The 19,075-nt window shown below is 48.5% G+C and overlaps 1 protein-coding gene across 1 annotated transcript in view; it reads left to right on the forward strand.

Annotated features, from left to right (window-relative positions):
* The first annotated feature begins 2,454 nt into the window (after positions 1–2,454).
* Positions 2,455–19,075, forward strand: part of CHRNB2 (cholinergic receptor nicotinic beta 2 subunit) — a 30,309-nt gene continuing 13,688 nt past the window's right edge. Inside the window, exons 1-2 of the mRNA XM_083477235.1 lie at positions 2,455–2,872; positions 17,118–17,263. Coding sequence (XP_083333361.1) covers positions 2,830–2,872; positions 17,118–17,263 — 189 coding nt within the window. The 5' untranslated portion in view covers positions 2,455–2,829. The remainder of the gene's footprint in view (positions 2,873–17,117; positions 17,264–19,075) is intronic.

Here is a 19,075-nt window from a genome sequence, read left to right on the forward strand (position 1 = left end):
GGCCTGTGAGTGCTCCAGTTGGAGAACAGCCTTTACCAAAGGTGTCATGGGCTTTGACGACACTCGAACTCAGGACGCAAGGGAGAAACGTGGTAGGAGGAAGCATGCTTGGCAAATCCACACCGTGATCAGCTCCTGCCCGGAAACCAATGTCCCCACTGTGGAAGGACGTGTGGCTCCAGAACTGGCCTCCACAGTCACTTACGGACTCATTGTTAACACTGTGTTTATGGAAGACAATCTTACTCGGCTACGAGTGATCGCCAAAGAAGAAGATATGCCCATACTGTAACAGATCTGCCTGTAGCTGGGTGGTAGAGTGTTTGCACTACTTGCAGGTTCAATCTCCAGTATCTGTAACTAGGGCTGGGAATGAGCTGCTATCAGTTGGAGCTGAGTAGACACTACTCACCTAGAGAGACCAGTGGTCTGGCACAGTATAACTGAGTGTCCCATCAGTGAAGGACCTTGGTTTAGTGTTAGAGCACCTGTTTGGCATGCAGAAGGTTCCAGGTTCAATCCCCAGCATCTCCAAGGTACGGCTGGAAACATCCCCTGGGAGAGCCCTTGGAGAGCAGCTGCTGGTCATTGTAGACTATTGGACTACTTGAATATTGCTCAACTGCCTTGCTGTATCACGTCGTGAAATTTCTGCCCATTGTAGCAATTGAAATGGGCTGTGCTATTTGCTGTCTGATTTTGAAATGTATATTGGAATTAAAATGGTAAGGCAATAGAATACAATACAATAAATTTAAAAAGCAAGCTGGTTTTTTTAAAAAGCCTTATTTATAGCCACATCAGATAACTGACCCACCCACTCCAGGTTCTCAGAGGGTAAGCACACTCTCTGAACTGTCATAGAATCATAGAATCATAGAATCATAGAGTTGGAAGAGACCGCAAGGGCCATCGAGTCCAACCCCCTGCCACGCAGGAAACACCATCAGAGCACTCCTGACATATGGTTGTCAAGCCTCTGCTTAAAGACCTCCAAAGAAGGAGACTCCACCACACCTTGGCAGCAAATTCCACTGTCGAACAGCTCTTACTGTCAGGAAGTTCTTCCTAATGTTTAGTGTACTGTATGTTTAGTGTCTACTGTAGTGGGTTTTTGTAGCTTACTTAATGACACAGTCACACGGATGGCAAATGCCATCCAAATACAATTTCATCCGGCGCTCTTTTAGATTATATGAGTTTTTGATCTGCTGTTTATGTCTTATCTTGTGATGCTGCCGTGTTGCCTCTTCTGTACAAGTTTCTTCAGGTATTTTTCTTTATACCTTTCATCTCCTTACCTTATACCTGAGCGTGCTCAGTTCCTTTCCTCTTTTGTTGACTCACTGGAATACCCTGCCTGTCTTGTTTGTTATACATTTAATAAGATAATTTTAAGAAGGAAGGAAGGAAGGAAGGAAGGAAGGAAGGAAGGAAGGAAGGAAGGAAGGAAGGAAAGAAAGAAAGAAGCAGTAAAAAGGCAATTTGAAACTCAATATGCATATTTAATGCAGCAATGCCTCGGATCCCCTGAACAAAGCCTGCTAACCTTTGGCAGTGCACAAATCACAGCTTGGGAGCCCCTGAAGTAGATAACACTGAACCGGATGGACCAGTGGTCTGACTCAGTATAAGTCGGCTTCCTCCGTCTCTTTCCCTCGTGTACGCATTTTTCTTTATCTCTCTCTCCCCCTGGAAGGAGTCTCCCCCCTCTCTCCCATACTCATCCAGACTTGCACAAGGCGGGGCAGAGGGTCTTTACAGAGCATTAAGACTTTGTCTCTCCCACTCCCCATAGCCGTACCTTTATGTCTGCGCGACAAAGGAAATAACACACACAAAGAGAGAGCCATCTAAATACAAGCAAATATCTTAGCCCTTTCTTCCATCCTTCAGATTTCTACTCTCCTCCATATCCTGAATATACACCAAGCAATGCGCTCCATCAGGAGGGCTCGGTATAGGCCAGTCCTAAGGATGCCGGCGTGGTCCTGTCCATCTTCATCTCCGAGCTTCTGAGGCACTCGCTTCCGCTCCCCTGCGCTGGGAAAAGGGCAGCTACCTCCCCCCCTCCCCGTCCTCCGCCTCTAGCGGCAGACGGCGGATGGGTCCCCGCGGACCTGGATCGGCCCGTGTGTTCCGGGGACGTAAGAGCCAGCGCTCGCCAGCTCCTCAGGGGTGGCCTCTGCGTCAAGGGGAGCAGCCGGAGCCAAGACGCTGGAGAGAGAGAGAGAGGACGCCAAATGTAGAGAGAGCCTGGAGCATCCTGGCACTTGCCTCTCTCTCTCCCCCCCCCGCCCTCCTGAGCATCATCTCGCCTCGGCCCCTTCACAGGTTCTCCTGCGCATCGCCTTGGCGAGCCAGGCGAGGTCGAGGCGTGGGTAGGTTGGTAGGTGGGTGAGTGAGTGGATGGGGGCTCCCGGGTTTTTGCGCATGGCTCTCCGGCGGGGCTGACGGTCCGTTCAGCACCAGGGACAGCGGCAAAGCGCTCCAGCACCACGGAGAGCGCGCCCTTGCCCCGAAAGAGGAAGCGCCGGCTTGGTCTTCAGCACTACGGACAGCGGCCGAAAGGTGGGGGACGACTTAGAAGGAACTTGGGCTGGGTTAGAGATTGCGGTGCCCCCCCCCCCAACAACTCAGAGAAGCCTCCATTCTCTGCAGTCTCCCCACCTCCACACACACACCTCATTCAATCCTAGGAGCTGCCGGAACCGCCTGCACCACTTGGATTGTAACCCACCCCCCATATTGGAGGGGGTGTGTGGAACGCGTAAGGACAGAGGCAATGTCTTTATTTTGAGGGAGAAGATTCCTCGCCCACCCGCTTCAATGGCTCTTCTGATCTGCCTCTGCCTCCTTGGGATCCTAAGAAGTAAGTGTGACCCCCCCTCCTTTCCCTATAGCGTTTAGGGCTCCCTTTCCCCCAAGACTAGCATCCTACTCTAAATGAAAGCAGAGGCTTTGTTTAGAATCAGACAGTGCGCCCTTTCCTCCTCTCGACTTCCTAGGGAGGGGAGCCGCTGCCGGTCGCGAGTACGAGCTTCTATTTTTATTGTGTCTCCAAATGATGCTCTTGAAAAATACGTCAGTTACTCAGCTGGGCAGAGATTTGACAGGCCGCCGATGGCTTAGCGGGGAAGCCAGATCGCCCCGTCCAGCTCCTGCCTAACCAGTGCTCAGGGTGGGCAAGGCGACTTCCATCTCAACGGGCCAACCCATGCTGAAGTTTCCCTCTCCTCAAAAAGAAAAAAGGAAAGGGGAAAAAAATTGGAGGGGGGAATCTGGGAAGGTCATTTATCTGCCCATCCTCCATCCGAGGAACCGCACTAGGCAAGGCGAAAGAGGCTGGGGAGTGGGGCAGCAGGATGGGGGCTGAGATTAGGTTCCCCTTAGGCACGACTGTTTACAGCTGGAGGATAGCCCCAGGGAAACTCCATGGGACTGGCTCTGTCTGACCGTCCAGCAAGCTCCATCTGTCTTCCAGCAAGGGGCAGCTGCAGGAGCTGGAAAGTTCATAACCCCAGGCACGATGACGATGAGAGACAGAGAAGGAAACAAGGAGAGAGGGAGAGGGAGAAGGGGAGAACCCGCAAACGCCGGAGGATCTTCTGAGCGATATGAGGATGGAGGAGAGGTTGATAGGAGCACTAGATGGTGATCTGGCGGTTATTGGCTTTGGTGGCTGGTGCTCATTGGGGCTGGTGGAGCGGAAGGCAGGGAGCCCGGCAGTAGGCGGAGCCAGAGCTAATGACAGGCAGAGCTAAGTGATTATAGTTTTGTCCCCATCTCTTCCCTGCTGAGTTCTGCAAGGGGCATCACTGAGACTAAGGGTGCCGACAGGCAGGGCCACCCCTGGCCTGGCCATGAGTCAAAAGGCAGGCAGGTGGGGGCACACTAAGCTTGGTGGGGCAGTGCCCCAATTGACTAGCCTCCACTGGGTATTGGGTTCTTGCAAGACTTCTATGAGAGGATAATTGTACGGCAGTTGCAGACAGTGTTGAATAGGGGATGGGAGCTTGCAGTCCTCCTGACATCGCTGGACTCCAGCTCCCATCATCCCTGACCAGCCTGGCTGATGAGAATCATTGTCCAACCATGCCTTGATGGGCACAGGCTCCCCACTCCTGTTGCAGAAGGGGCCCTTTACTAAGTATCTGAATGGTGCTGGGCCTTATAGGCCTAGAATAATTTGGCTGTTACTGTGATGGGTTTCTTTTAATACATAATGTTCTGGTTTACTTGTGTGTTTTTTCAATTGCAAGCTGGTTTGAGGTGGATTGCAGGGGGAGTGAGATATTCATTAAAAACAAAAACAAAAACCACCCCACAATATTTAAAATGAGGGATCATCCAGAGAGGATAGACTCCCTCAAGGCAGCAGGTTTAACATCTGGGTATTCTGCAGCTTCCAGCAGATAAATTAGATGCCTTGTATTTAGGTTCTTGCTGTTTTGTGTTGACCTGTAGCTTCCCTCCCCTTATAGATGCCTCACACACAACGTTTTCCAGCTAATGACATGCCCAAAGTCCTGTTCTCCATGAACACGATCCATCTCCTATTGTGGAGTAGAGCAACCTTAACACTGGATTCAACAGAGAAGAACCCTGTGTGCCCATCAAACTGTCTTAAACAAAGCCACAGAGCAGAATTCTATAGGTTATTTATTAGATCAGGAATGGGGAATATCTGGTTCTCCATACATTTTTGGATTCCAACTAGCTAGCATGGCCAATGGTCAGGAATGATGATGAGCTGGAGTCCAGCAACATCAGGCGGGCCAGAAGCTACCAACTTATTTCCTAGACACTTGTCCCAACCCGTCAGGGATCACATATTAAATGCACATGTGGCCACCCGGATGTTGTCACACTCCAACTCCCATCAGCGCCAGGCAGCATGGCCAATGGTCAGGAATGATGGGAGTTGAAGACCAGAAACACCTGGAGGGCCGCAGGTTCCCCCTACCTGCTTTAAAAGGAAATCCAGCCATTTCTCTTAACAGGAAATGCCTACCTAGCCCATTTCAAGGGTTAGTGCTTTGAGGGAGGCGTGGTGGAAGCTGAGAGAGAGAAGGAGAGAGAGGAGAGAGAGAGAGAAACATTTCACACTACGTTCTCTTCAACATCACATCACTCCTGATCTTATAAACTTCTGTCACATTCCTGAGGAGGATCAGATGATGCTCACGCAAGCAGAACTTTATAAACATTGTGTAGGTAATTTCGAATTTGCAATGCCTATTCTGGCAGGCAAATCCATTCCGGGTGTGCATTGTAGAAGGGCAACTTAACATCCTTTCCTCTCTCATGCATGTCAAGAGGAATCACAGTTAATCATGTAGTTGGGTGTATGTGTGTGCGCTGTATGTATAGTTAACTCTCAGAGGGAATTCCAGCCCTGTCGCGCAGGAGAGCTGCACAGAGCAGCAGCAGCAGCGAGGAAGACGGATGAACCACAGTTACTTGTGAGTTACTGCTAGCCTCCAGCATCCAGACTCCAAAGGACTCCAGGGTCCCTGGTGGCTAAGCAGCTGAGTCCATTGCCAGCTCATCCACAGGTACCATTCCCCACCTCTCTGCTTCAGCACCGCCCCTCCCACCCGTCAATTAGGGGAAATAACATTTTCCCTAGTCTGCCCTGCAAGACTGTCATAAGGATTGCTTTAGGTATGCAACAGACTTTCCCATGTGAAATATTCTATACATGTACAGTGCTACCTCAGGTTAAGCACTTAATTCGTTCCAGAGGTCCGTACTTAACCTGAAACTGTTCTTAACCTGAAGCACCACTTTAGCTAATGGGGCCTCCTGCTGCCGCCGGAGCACGGTGCCATCCTGCCTGGCCAGTGGTCAGGGTTGATGGAAACCAGAGTCCAGTGGCGTCTAGAAGACCAGTTTCCCCATTCCTGAATAGATCAAGGTTATTTGTTTCTATGTAACTACTTTTCAAAACGTGGCTGATTTTAGCAATGACCAGTAGGTGAGTCTTCATAGACACACTTCTCTGTCCTCCGTTCAGCATGGAAGAAGCATTATCAGAGGTCAAGGATACATTATTTGTTGTTGTTGTTTAGTCGTTTAGTCGTGTCCGACTCTTCGTGACCCCCTGGACCAGAGCACGCCAGGCATTTCTGTCTTCCACTGCCTCCCGCAGTTTGGTCAAACTCATGCTGGTAGCTTTGAGAACACTATCCAACCATCTCGTCCTCTGTCATCCCCTTCTCCTTGTGCCCTCCATCTTTTCCAACATCAGGGTCTTTTCCAGGGAGTCTTCTCTTCTCATGAGGTGGCCAAAGTCTTGGAGCCTCAGCTTCAGGATCTGTCCTTCCGGTGAGCACTCAGGGCTGATTTCCTTCAGAATGGATAGGTTTGATCTTCTTGCAGTCCATGGGACTCTCAAGAGTCTCCTCCAGCACCAGAATTCAAAAGCATCAATTCTTCGGCGATCAGCCTTCTTTATGGTCCAGCTTTCACTTCCATACATCACTACTGGGAAAACCATAGCACATTATAGCCAGGGGGAAAACCCCAAGCCAAGCAGGGTGAGTGAGGGGTGTGGCATGGGTGGGTGTGCAGGTTGAGGAGGGTCCCAGGGAAGCCCCGAGGGATGCGTATGGCCCCTGGGCCCATAGTTCCCAACCTCTGCTTTAGAGAAGACTCGCTCCTGAAGAGAAGAGGTCTTTACAACTCTTCTTTCTCTCTTTCGCAAGGATGGGGAAGTTGGGGCCATCTGGACTCCAACTCCCATCAGGCCCAGGTAGTCTGGGGTGATGGAAGCTGTAGTACAGCAACATCTGGAGGTCCTCAGTTCCCTCATTTCCTATGTTAAAGAGAGAGAAATATTGTGAGAGCAATGAAAGGAAGACAGAGGAGAGAAGGGTGCTGAGTGACAGGCAGGTCAGCCTTGAAGGGTCTGGACTGCCCTTGCATGATCTTCCGAGCCCCACTGCTGAAATTCCATAAACATTCTATATTTACATTACCGTCCCTTTCCATATGATTCTTCAGATCTCTTTCTGCCTCCGTTCTTTCCCCCACCCACCAAACCCCAGTCCCTATGCAGCAACAACGCATGACTTCATGGGCAAGCTTGCACCATTCATTATGTATCGGGTGTGATGTGTTATGAAAGGAAGCAACGTATGAATCATGGACCACTCACCCAATGGTTTCCCCCACAGCTCCCATCTTCCAGGCACAAAACACTGCACTCTCATTTCTCTGTTCTTGTTGCTTCTGCTGCCAATGTTCTATGAGTGCCATCGCTCGGTGGTACAGCATCTACCTGTTGCAGAAGGTCCCGGGTCCAATACTCCAGGTAGGGTGGAAGAAGGCCCCCTGCCTGAAATCCGGGAGAGCTGCTGCCAGTCAGTGTAAACAGTACTGAGCTAAGGTGAATCCAATGGTCTGAGCTGGTATAAGGCAGCTTCCTCGGTCTCTATGTTTTAGGGAAGGGCCATAGCTCAGTAAAGAGTCACATCCATTGCTCTGCCCAATTTTCTCTTCGGCTCTAGCCACAAAGGCAGCCCGTAGGGAATTGCAATCCTTGAATGATGATGATGATGATGATGATGATGATGATGATGATAATAATAATAATAATAATAATAATAATAATAATAATAATTTATTATTTATACCCCGCCCATCTGGCTGGGCTTCCCCAGTCACTCTGGGCAGCTTCCAAAAAAATATTAAAATACTGTAATACTTCAAACATTAAAAGCTTCCCTAACCAGGGCTGCCTTCAGATGTCTTCTAAAAGTCTGGTAGTTGTTGTTCTCTTTGACATCTGGTGGGAGGGCGTTCCACAGGGCAGGTGCCACTACCGAGAAGGCCCTCTGCCTGGTTCCCTGTAACTTGGCTTCTCGCAGTGAGGGAACTGCCAGAAGGCCCTCGGTGCTGGACCTCAGTGTCCAGGTAGAACACTGGGGTGGAGATGCTCCTTCAGATATACTGGACCGAGGCCGAATTGACGAACATTTCCTTCTCTCTCCGTTTAAACCAGGGTTGGGCAACATTCAACCCTCCATATATTATTGGACACCAGCTCTCGTTATCCCTGACTATTGGCCATGCTAGGGATGATGAGAGTAGACCACCCAGTTGGTTTAAACTAACCAGTGTTTCCCTAAGTTCTGGCATAACAAGGAACTCTGGCTAGTTTAAAAGCAGAGGTGGAACCTTCTCCACCCCAGAGGCACCGCAAGAGGGAGGAAGACAGGAGCCTCTAGCTCATGCCAGCTCACGCCAGAAGCATTTAGCATTGCATTGGAAAGTGCCCAAAAGGTTCAGGTGTAAAAAACAAAAACAAGCCTTGTTTTGGGTGTGATGCTTGAATCCAGCCAAAACTGTCGAGCAGTCTGCCAAGAATAGAAGAAGCAGAGGCAGATTCCACCTTGCCAAGGCAAGCTAGCGTGGTTTGCCAGAGTGACTGGTCATGCCCACTTGCTGCCATCTGACACAAGTAACAAAAATGGGGGGGGGGAGATTATAAGATACAACTGATAGGCTACAATCAGCTTGGCAGGGTGTCACAATTGTTTGGTCTTTGTGTTACAGTGGTACCTTGTTTCTCAAACTTAATCCGTTCCGGAAGTCCGTTCCAAAACCAAAGCGTTCCAAAACCAAGGTGCGCTTTCCCATAGAAAGTAATGCAAAATGGATTAATCCGTTCCAGACTTTTAAAAACAACCCCTAAAACAGCAATTTAACATGAATTTTACTATCTAACGAGACCATGGATCCATAAAATGGAAGCAATAATCAATGTACTGTACTATAAAATAAATAAGACATTATTGTAGATGGTAAAAATTAAAATCATTATTTTTTCTTACCTGCACCGGTGATAGTCATTGTTTGGGTGGGGGGCTTTTATCCATTTCCGCAGTCACACAGATCAGTCAATCAGTAGCTGAACTGGGTTCCACACAGCCACAAAAACAAATTAACTGAAAAAGCCACAAAAACAAAAATGCAAAATAAATAGCAAAAACCAAAGTGCCAGACTTAGTCCGTTTGACTTCCGAAATGTTCGAAAACCAAGACGCAGCTTCTGATTGGTGCAGGCGCCCCAGAAACAATAGCTGAAATCCGCATTGGATGTTCGGCTTCCGGAAAACATTCAAAAACTGGAACATTTACTTCAAGGTTTTCAGCGTTTGAGAACCAAGGCATTTGAGAACTGAGGTACCACTGTACAGCTGTGATGGGGAACCTTTGGCCCGCCTGATATCTTTGGACCCATCAGCCCCAGCCAGCTTGCCTAGTGGTCAGGGATGATAAACCTAGTTGTAAATGATGGTTAGCTCAAAAGCTGGAATAATAAAGTATGGTTTGATCCTGGCTTAAGAGTTTTTAAAATTTAATTTTAAACTGTTGGGAGCTGTCCTGGAACCTGATGGTGAAAAGTAGGCAATAAGTTTAAATCTTCATCATAGAATTGTAGACTTGGAAGGGACCCTGAGAATCATAATTAGTCCAAACCCCTGCAATGCCGGAATATGCAGCTGTCCGATTTGGGGATCAAACCTACAACAACAACAACAACAACAATAATAATAATAATAATAATTTATTATTTATACCCTGCCCATCTGGCTGGGCTTCCCCAGCCACTCTGGGCAGCTTCCAAAAGAATATTAAAATACTATAATACATCAAACATTAAAAGCTTCCCGAAACTTGGTATTTGTGCTGGGCCCGGGGGTAACCCGTCAAACGCGGTCCAGGACTGGACCAGAATCCAAAGGTTCCGCTGGGAGTCAGTCCGACAGGGCCAAGGCAGGACATGAGGCAGGATACTAGGCAAGGACAGGGGCAGGATCTAGCATACAGAAATGTTGCTCCCACAACCTGGAGCGGGGTCCGACAGCCTTTTATCTTTGTCGGGGTAGTGGCCGGTCCTGATCCCCTGGCGACTCACCTCCCTCTCTCGCCCGAAGGTGAGCACTCCTCCTGCGAGTACCCAGGTCTCTCCTTCTCTCAGACCTGAGTCTCTGCAGCTCGGGAGACGTCGGTGGGTTACTAGACCCAGAGGCCGCCTCAGCCTCCCCTGACCCAACTGGTAGTGGAGCAGCTGTAAGCGATGACCCAGCTGAAGTCAACGGATCATAATCCTCACATCTGGAATCAGTGCAGGCTCAGGCCCCTGACTTGGCCCAGCTGGTGTTTGTTGCAGGGAAACCTGTGCAGACTGGGACTCTCAGGATCAGGCCCCAGACTTGGATGATGCCTGAGGCAAAGGATCCGGTGCAGACTGAGTCTCCTCTGGTTCCGATTCCAAGCCTGAGTCCCAGGCCATCACAATATTATCAGCACCATGTTCTAACCAACTGATCTATCAGTAATAATAATAATAATAATAATAATAATAATAATACATTTGGAGGGCTGCAGGTTCCCCATCCCAAGAGAGTTGGTGTTAAAGGACAATTAAATTGAGTTTATCAAAGTAAAATCAGAGAGCTGGGACCTCATGGGTCATCTAGTCCAACCCCCTTGCAAGGAAAGATTCACAGCTAAATAATCTCTGACAGATGGCCAGCCAACCTCTGTTTAAAAACTTCCAACGATGTAGTCTGTTTCCTCTGTCAAATGGCTCTCACCATCAGAAAGGGAAACACGATACTCTGGGCTCAAGGGCATCCTTCCTCCAAGAATATCTCCATCCTCATCCTCATCCTGCCCCCAAGTGATGCTGCCTGCCTGAGCCAGGCTGGCGCATGACAAAGTTGGCACAGAGATCTGTGGCCAACTAAACATGCGCTCTCTCTCTCTCTCTCTCTCTCTCTCTCTCCCGCTCCCCCCCCGCCGTAAAATATATTTTCTGTACAGTAGTACATTATCCCCTCACTCTCTCCCTCCTTCGATCGATCCTCCCAACGACCTCTTTACTCAAGTCAGGCTTCTTGTTTTCCAACGCCTGTCAGCCACTTCCCAAAATTGCAATTAAGCTGTCAAGGGAGCGAGCAGAAGCGTTTGCAATTCACAGCCTCGGCAGGAAAGGGAGGGAGGCATAGGCGCCGACTCCATGGGGCTTGAGGGGGCCCGAGCCCCCTCAAAAATTCGTTTGGGGGGGCTCTGCCCCCCCAATAATCTCCGGCGCCCCTCCAGCAGAGCACCATCGCCGCCCCTCCCCCAGCCCAAAATGCACAGGGTCGGGCTGCATGCCTCCTGCCCTCCCTCCCGAGCAAAAGCTCCACCTTCGGAGCTGATTAATAGGAGCAGCACGCTCTCCCCTATTCGCTCACGAGGAGGCGGCGCCACTTTATTTGCATATTCATGAGCTTATTTATTATTCATGAGCTTTCCCGGGCCCCCCCAATATTTTTTATAAGTCCACGTCCCTGGAGGGAGGTGGGCAGATCCGGATCGCAATGCGCTGGGACAGAAAGCTAAGGAGTTACACTTTTTTTTTCCCGGACCTCCCCAGCCCCGCCAGGGACGCGGGTGGTGCTGTGGGTTAAACCACAGAGCCTAGGGCTTGCCGATCAGAAGGTTGGCGGTTTGAATCCCCTCAAAGGGGTGAGCTCCCGTTGCTCGGTCCCTGCTCCTGCCAACCTAGCAGTTCAAAAGCACATCAAAGTGCAAGTAGATTACTAGGTACTGCTCCAGTGGGAAGGTAAACGGCGTTTCTGTGTTCTGCTCTGGTTCGCCAGAAGCGGCTTAGTCATGCTGGCCACATGACCTGGAAGCTGTACGCCGGCTCCCTAGGCCAATAAAGCGAGATGAGCGTCGCCGCAACCCAAGAGTCATCCATGACTGGACCTAATGGTCAGGGGTCCCTTTACCTTTTACCAGCCCTGCCACCCCACCCCATGCCTTTCGCAGCAACCTGACGCACAAAAACCTAGCAGGTGCAGCTTTGGCAAAGAAGAAGAAGAAGAAGAAGAAGAAGAAGAAGAAGAAGAAGAAGAAGAAGAAGAAGATAATAATAATAATAATAATAATAATAATAATAATAATAATAATAATAATTTATTTGTACCCCGCCCATCTGGCTGGGTTTCCCCAGCCACTCTGGGCAGCTTCCAACAAAGATTAAAAATACATTAAAATGTCACACATTAAGAACTTCCCTGAACAGGGCTGCCTTCAGATGTCTTCTAAATGTTAGGTAGTTGTTTGACATCTGGTGAGAGGGTGTTCCACAGGGCAGTTGCCACTACCAAGAAGGCCCTCTGCCTGGTTCCCTGTAGTTTTGCTTCTCGCAATGAGGGAACTGCCAGAAGGCCCTTGGAGCTGGACCACAGTCCAGGGCTTGGGAACAGGAAGCCCTCCTCACAGCCCCCAAAATATAAAACAGAAGCCAAAATATAAAACAGCAGCAGTCAATAATAATAATAATAATAATAATAATAATAATAATAATAATAATAATTTATTTATACCCCGCCCATCTGGCTGGGTTTCCCCAGCCACTCTGGGCGGCTTCCAACAAAACACTAAAATACAATAACCTATTAAACTTTAAAAGCTTCCCTAAACCGGGTTGCCTTCAGATGTCTTCTAAAAGTCTGGTAGTTGTTCTTTTCTTTGACATCTGATGGGAGGGCGTTCCACAGGGTGGGTGCCACTACCAAGAAGGCCCTCTGCTTGGTTCCCTGTAGCTTTGCTTCTCACCGCCAGAAGACCCTCAGCGTTGGACCTCAGGTCCGGGCAGAATGATGGGGGTGGAGACGCTCCTTCAAGTATACTGAGCCAAGAAGAAGAAGAAGAAGAAGAAGAAGAAGAAGAAGAAGAAGAAGAAGAAGAAGAAGAAGAAGAAGAAGAAGGAGATGCTAAAGGGAGTGGGCAATATTGTGCCTGTTGAATGTCTGGTTCTTAAACTTTCCCCTTCCCTTGATGCCCCTTTCAACACACTTGTTTTATGTATTTTAAAAAATGGTTCTGTTGTTGTTTTAATCTGAACTTGCCCTCAAGCTAACAGATGCCAGGGAGGGGGGAAAGGAAATGAAAGCATGTCTCAGCAATCCAGCAGGGGATCATTGGCCCAGGAGAAGGGTAGAGCATGTGCTTTGCATGCAGAAGGCACCGAGCATTCCCACGTAGAACTGGGAGAGAGCCCCACTCCTCTGTCTGAATCCTTGGAGAGCTGTTGCCAGTGAATGTAGACCAGAGTTTCCCAAACCCTGTTTTTTTGGACTACAGTTCCCATCATCCCTGACCACTGGTCCTGCTAGCTAGGGATGATAGGAGTTGTAGTCCAAAAACAGCTGGAGACCCAAGTTTGGGAAACCCTGATGTAGACAGACCAATGGTCTGATTTGGTAGGAGGCAACTTGCTATTTAAATCAGCACCATGAGGAATAATAAAATCTTACTATTATATTTAAGGGAAGGATCATAGCTCAATGGCTGAGCAGCTGTTTCGCATGCAGAAGGTCCCGGGTTCAAATCCAGATCCCCTGTCTGAAATCGTGTACAGCCACTGCCAGTCAGTGTAGACAATCTAAGTCAGATGGCCTGACATGGTACAAAGCAGTTTCCTATGTTCCAGTGCATGAAAATGGAGACAAGCAAATAACAATTGTGGTGTAGCAGTTAGATTGTTGGGATTCAGTGATCGGGATGCATACTTGGGTTCAAATCCCTGCTCAGCCAAAGAGGATACCTTTAATAGCTTTCTTTCAGACACCAGGCAGAGCCTGTCTCGTTTGGCAAAGATGTTAACAGTAGTTAAGAACCATCAGGGTCCCCCCCAACCCCCGCTCAGTGTTACTTATTTAGAGCAGTTAAAGGTAAAGGGACCCCTGACCGTTAGGTCCAGTCGTGGCCGACTCTGGGGTTGTGGCACTCATCTCGCTTTATTGGCCAAGGGAGCCGGCATACAGCTTCCGGGTCATGTGGCCAGCATGACTAAGCCACTTCTGGCGAACCAGAGCAGCGCACAGAAATGCCATTTACCTTCCTGCCAGAGCGGTACCTATTTATCTACTTGCACTTTGATGTGCTTTCAAACTGCTAGGTTGGCAGGAGCAGGGACCGAGCAACGGGAGCTAACCCCGTTGCAGGGATTCAAACCGGCAACCGTCTGATCGGCAAGCCCTAGGCTCTGTGGTTTAAACCACAGCGCCATCCGCGTCCCAGTTGGACTCCCTTACAGCGGTTGGACTCCCTTTTTTAAGCCAAAGGGCTTGCAGAGCAGTTTGTGGACTACAAATTAAAACAAGGCCTTCCCTGCCCGCAGGCCTAAAAGTGATGGCACAAAAGGAAAAGGCAACGAGCAGGGAAGAGGAAAGAAGTAAACTCAGGCACCATTTCTTGAAGTGAAACAGGAACTCTTATCATGAGGAGCTGGAATGGAAGCAGCTCAGGGGTAGGAAGTGCCAGACAGAGCTGGCCTTTCAGCTGATGGCCTTTCTCATCTCTCCCGCTGACGTAGCCTGCTGGAATGACTGCTACCTGGTGGCAGTAGAGGGAGAGGAGGCCTGATGCAGCTGGCCTTTCAAATTCTATTTATACTGCCGTTTTAATGTATTTCTGATGGCTTCCTTTTAGCTGTGCTCATCCTTACGGCGTGTGGTTGTTTTTAAGTGGTCTTTGTGCGTGAGGCTAAAAGGGCTTTCAGAGTTAAAAGGCACACACACACCACTCACCAAAACCCCGAACAACACCAAGTGTGGGGATATAGGCGCACACACAGGAACGACAAGAATATTACCGTGTTGAAGAAGGAGGTGCAGAGGAGAGTTAGGAACGAGATTTTTGAAATAGGCCTCCTTTGTGACATCTGGGAAGAAAATTTGGCTGGTGGCCCTTGCTATGTACCACCACACCAGGTCCAGCTTGACCTGTTGGCTTTCAGCTTGTTAACCAGCAGCTAAAGGCAAAAGGAGGCCAGGAAGAAACAAACAAAAAGAGTTGATAATCATAGGTGGGACGTGACTCAGATAATGCTGCAGCCACGATTCAGGCTGGTCGATTCAGGCTTTACCTCAAGAACTTCTGCCTGCCTTCAGTCAACTCCCCACCTGGCTGCCTTCCCACTTACTCCCAGTTCATGGGGTGACACTGTCTGTCACCTTCCTCCTCCCTAGTCTTAGGAGGAGGGTGAAGGGGGCAAAATTCGAGCAAGCTGGCTCCACTTACCATTGGCTCTGGTAAGGTAAAGGGACCCCTGACCGTTAGGTCCAGTCATGACCGACTCTGGGGTTGCGGCACTCATCTCGCTTTATTGGCCGAGGGAGCTGGCGTACAGCTTCTGGGTCATGTGGCCAGCATGACTAAGCCGCTTCTGGAGAACCAGAGAAGCACACGGAAATGCTGTTTACCTTCCCGCTGGAGTGGTACCTATTTATCTACTTGCACTTTGGTGTGCTTTCGAACTGCTAGGTTGGCAGGAGTTATGTACAGTAGGTTTAGACAAATGCGTGAAAGATCAGGTAAAGGCTACAGTCAGAGGTGGCAATGCTACTGAATGCCAGCTGCTTGGAATTACAAGGGCATAAAGGTAAAGGGACCCCTGACCATTAGGTCCAGTCGTGACCAACTCTGGGGTTGCGGCACTCATCCCACTTTATTGGCCAAGGGAGCCAGCGTACAGCTTCCAGGTCATGTGGCCAGCATGACTAAGCCGCTTCTGGTGAACCAGAGCAGCGCACGGAAACGCTGTTTACCTTCCCGCCGGAGTGGTACCTATTTATCTACTTGCACTTTGAGGTGCTTTCAAACGGCTAGGTTCGCAGGAGCAGGGACTGAGCAACGGGAGCTCACCCCGTCGCAGGGATTTGAACCACCGACCTTCCGATCGGCAAGTCCTAGGCTCTGTAGTTTAACCCACAGAGCCACCCGTGTCCTTATTGGCTCTGGTGCCATGCGTGGATTCGGAGACTGGAAGAGCAAGACACACACAGCCTGCATGTCTACTCAGCTGCAGGCTTGGCTCTGCTCAAGGGCTGCTGGATCAGAGCAGGCCGTAATTCTGAGCAAGCTAAGAGCTGGTGACATTTTAACAGCCTGCCAAAATGGGCTCATGAATGCCTGGGGATTAGCTATCCATCAGGAAGCTGGCTTGGAAACGAGCCCGTTTGAGAGGCTGTTGCTTGTGGTCAGGGGAGCTCCTTGTGGAGAGGAGAGAGAGAGAGAGAGAGAGATTCAGGACGGGCCCCTGAATCCCTCCCCAAAATAGTCCTTTTTCGTACAAATGTTCATTGGCTTAGGGCTGTTTCTGTCACAAGATGTGACCGAAAGGTGTCTTGAGGAAAAGGAAGCTAGTGTTTCCCAGACTTGAGTCTCCAGCTGTTTTTGGACTACAACTCCCATCATCCCTAGCCACTGGTCCTGCTAGCTAGGGATGATGGGAGTTGTAGTCCAACAACAGCTGGAGGCCCAAGTTTTGGAAACACTGAACTAGAAGAGATGGAACTAGAAGAGAAAGCCCCTACCAGAGAAGGATGGCAGATCAAGTTGATGGATTGTGTGGAAATGGCTAAAATAACCTGAAGAATAAGAAATCAGGAAGACCAAAATTTTATTAAGGAATGGGGGAAATTTATAATCTTTTACATTGTTTTAAATGTTTGTTTTCCTTCTTGGATTGTACCCCCAAGTGTGTTTTATAAGCTGGTCTCCGACTGTAATTAATAAACTATCTATCTAACCTATCTTAAAAAAAATGTAAACAGTTAATATTGTTACTAGGATTGGAATATCACTTGTAGTTTAAGGGTGAATTTTGGACACAGTGGAGATGTAAAAGAATTGGATTGTCATAAAAGATGCAGGAGGAAACGATTAACAACAGGACCCACAAAGGGGAGGAGGGAAGTCCAGGAGATTCCTTGGAATCTTATTTCCATGTTGTACGTTCGATATGTGAATGTAAAGTTTTAATCTTTAAAAAGTTAAAAAGTTTTTTAAAAAGAGGAGACCCTGAACAAGAGGGAGGCTCACTGATATTTAATACAGCCACGGTAGCTCAACGAAACCTGCATATTAATAGGCAGTCAGTGTCTGAATACCAATCACTGAACATCCTGATTTAGGAAGCTGTATGGCTCACTGGTGAAAAGAGATAGGTAGGGATGTCTGCCTTGTTGTGCATATGTTCTGTGTTCGTTCTGAACGGTGTTTGCTTTACTCTGCCTGCTTCCTTCTCCACCTCCACGCAGGGACCCTGGGCACAGACACGGAAGAGCGGCTGGTAGAACATCTCCTGGATCCGTTACGGTACAACAAGCTGATCCGTCCGGCCACCAATGGATCCGAGTTGGTCACTGTGCAGCTGATGGTATCATTGGCCCAGCTCATCAGCGTGGTATGTACCAAAGATGGGGGAAGTGGGTTACAGTTGCTTTTCAAATAGTTCATATACTTCTTCCAATCTTCTTTAAATCTCTGATCCCGCAGGTTTCGAATCCTTCCTGTCATTTTGTCCAATTCTGCATAGTCCATTAATTTCGTCTGCCATTCTTCTTTCGTCGGAATTTCTTCTTGCTTCCATTTCTGGGCTAACAATACTCTTGCCACTGTTGTTGCATATAAGAACAGTTTGAAACCTTGTCTATTAATGTCTAGGACTACAAGAAGTTTTGTAAGGAGATATATATGAAGTGTTACAAAGTAGAAAAAGATAGAGATATTGGTTATGAGTTTGAAATGTAATAGGGAAAATAAGAAATGCATACTAAGAGATTAGATTGGGAAATTTTCAGACAGGACTGATGGAAGTCAAACAAATTGAATAAGTTGTCAAAGTATGTTTAATTACTGTTGAAAATGATATGTTAAAAAACTAATTAAATTAGATAGATAGATAGATAGATAGATAGATAGATAGATAGAGAAGTGGGAACTGCCAAATGGGTCAAATGCTGCTCAAAGCAGAGGTCTTCTGTAAGTCTGGAGAAAGCTTCCTCCCTGGAGCTGACCTTTTAGAATCATAGAACTGCAGAGTTCGAAGGGAACCCCAATGGTCATCTAGTCCAACCCTCTGCAAGGTGGGCATTACAGCGAAGGAATCCCTGACAGATGGTCATCCAATCTCTGTTTGAAAGGAGAGTCCGCCTTCTGAGGGAGCCTGCTCCACACTTGAACAGTTCTCACCTTGATACTCTGCAAATTTGGTATTAGGGATGAGGGAATGTGGTGTCATTCCCCCCAAGCATTTGGTACTACAACTCCCACCACCTCTGACCATTGGCCATGCTGGCTGCCGGGAGCTGGAGCTTGCATTCAAAGAAGATTGGACAGGAGCTATCAGTAGCTACTGCCTGCAATGCCTCCATGACTGAAGGCAGCAATGCTGCTAAGAACCAGTCGCTGGAAGCTGCAGGAGCGGGGATGGCCCTTGTGCTCAGGAGCTGCTTGCATCTGGTTGGCCACTGTGAGAACAGGACGCTGGACTAGCCATTGGCTTGACCCAGTGGGCTCTTCTCGTGTTCTTCACTTCAATTCAAAGTGTTGGTGCTGACCTTGAAAGCCCTAAACGGCCTCGGCCCAGTATACCTGAAGGAGCGTCTCCACCCCCATCGTTCTGCCTGGAAACTGAAGTCCAGCATGGAGGGCCTTCTGGCGGTTCCCTCACTGCGAGAAGCAAAGCTACAGGGAACCAGGAAGAGGGCCTTCTCTGTAGTGGCACCCGCCCTGTGGAACACCCTCCCACCAGATGTCAAAGAGAAAAACAACTACCAGACTTTTAGAAGACATCTGAAGGCAGCCCTGTTTAGGGAAGCTTTTAATGTTTGATGCATTACAGCATTTTAATACAGTGGTACCCCAGGTACTCTTCAGGTTATATACGCTTCAGGTTACAGACTCCACTAACCCAGAAATAGTACCTTGGGTTAAGAACTTTGCTTCAGGATGAGAACGGAGATCGCGCAGTGGTGGCGCGGCGGCAGCAGGAGGCCCTTTTAGCTAAAGTGGTGCTTCAGGTTAAGAACAGTTTCAGGTTAAGAACGGACCTCCGGAACGAATTAAGTTCTTAACCCGAGATACCACTGTATTTTGTTGGAAGCCACCCAGAGTGGCTGGGGAAGCCCAGCCAGATGGGCAGGGTATAATTATATTATTATTATTATTATTATTATTATTATTATTATTATTATTATTATTATTATTCTGATGC

Source organism: Podarcis liolepis, assembly GCF_965112155.1.
Source record: "Podarcis liolepis genome assembly, chromosome: 15".
Lineage (NCBI taxonomy): Eukaryota > Metazoa > Chordata > Lepidosauria > Squamata > Lacertidae > Podarcis > Podarcis liolepis.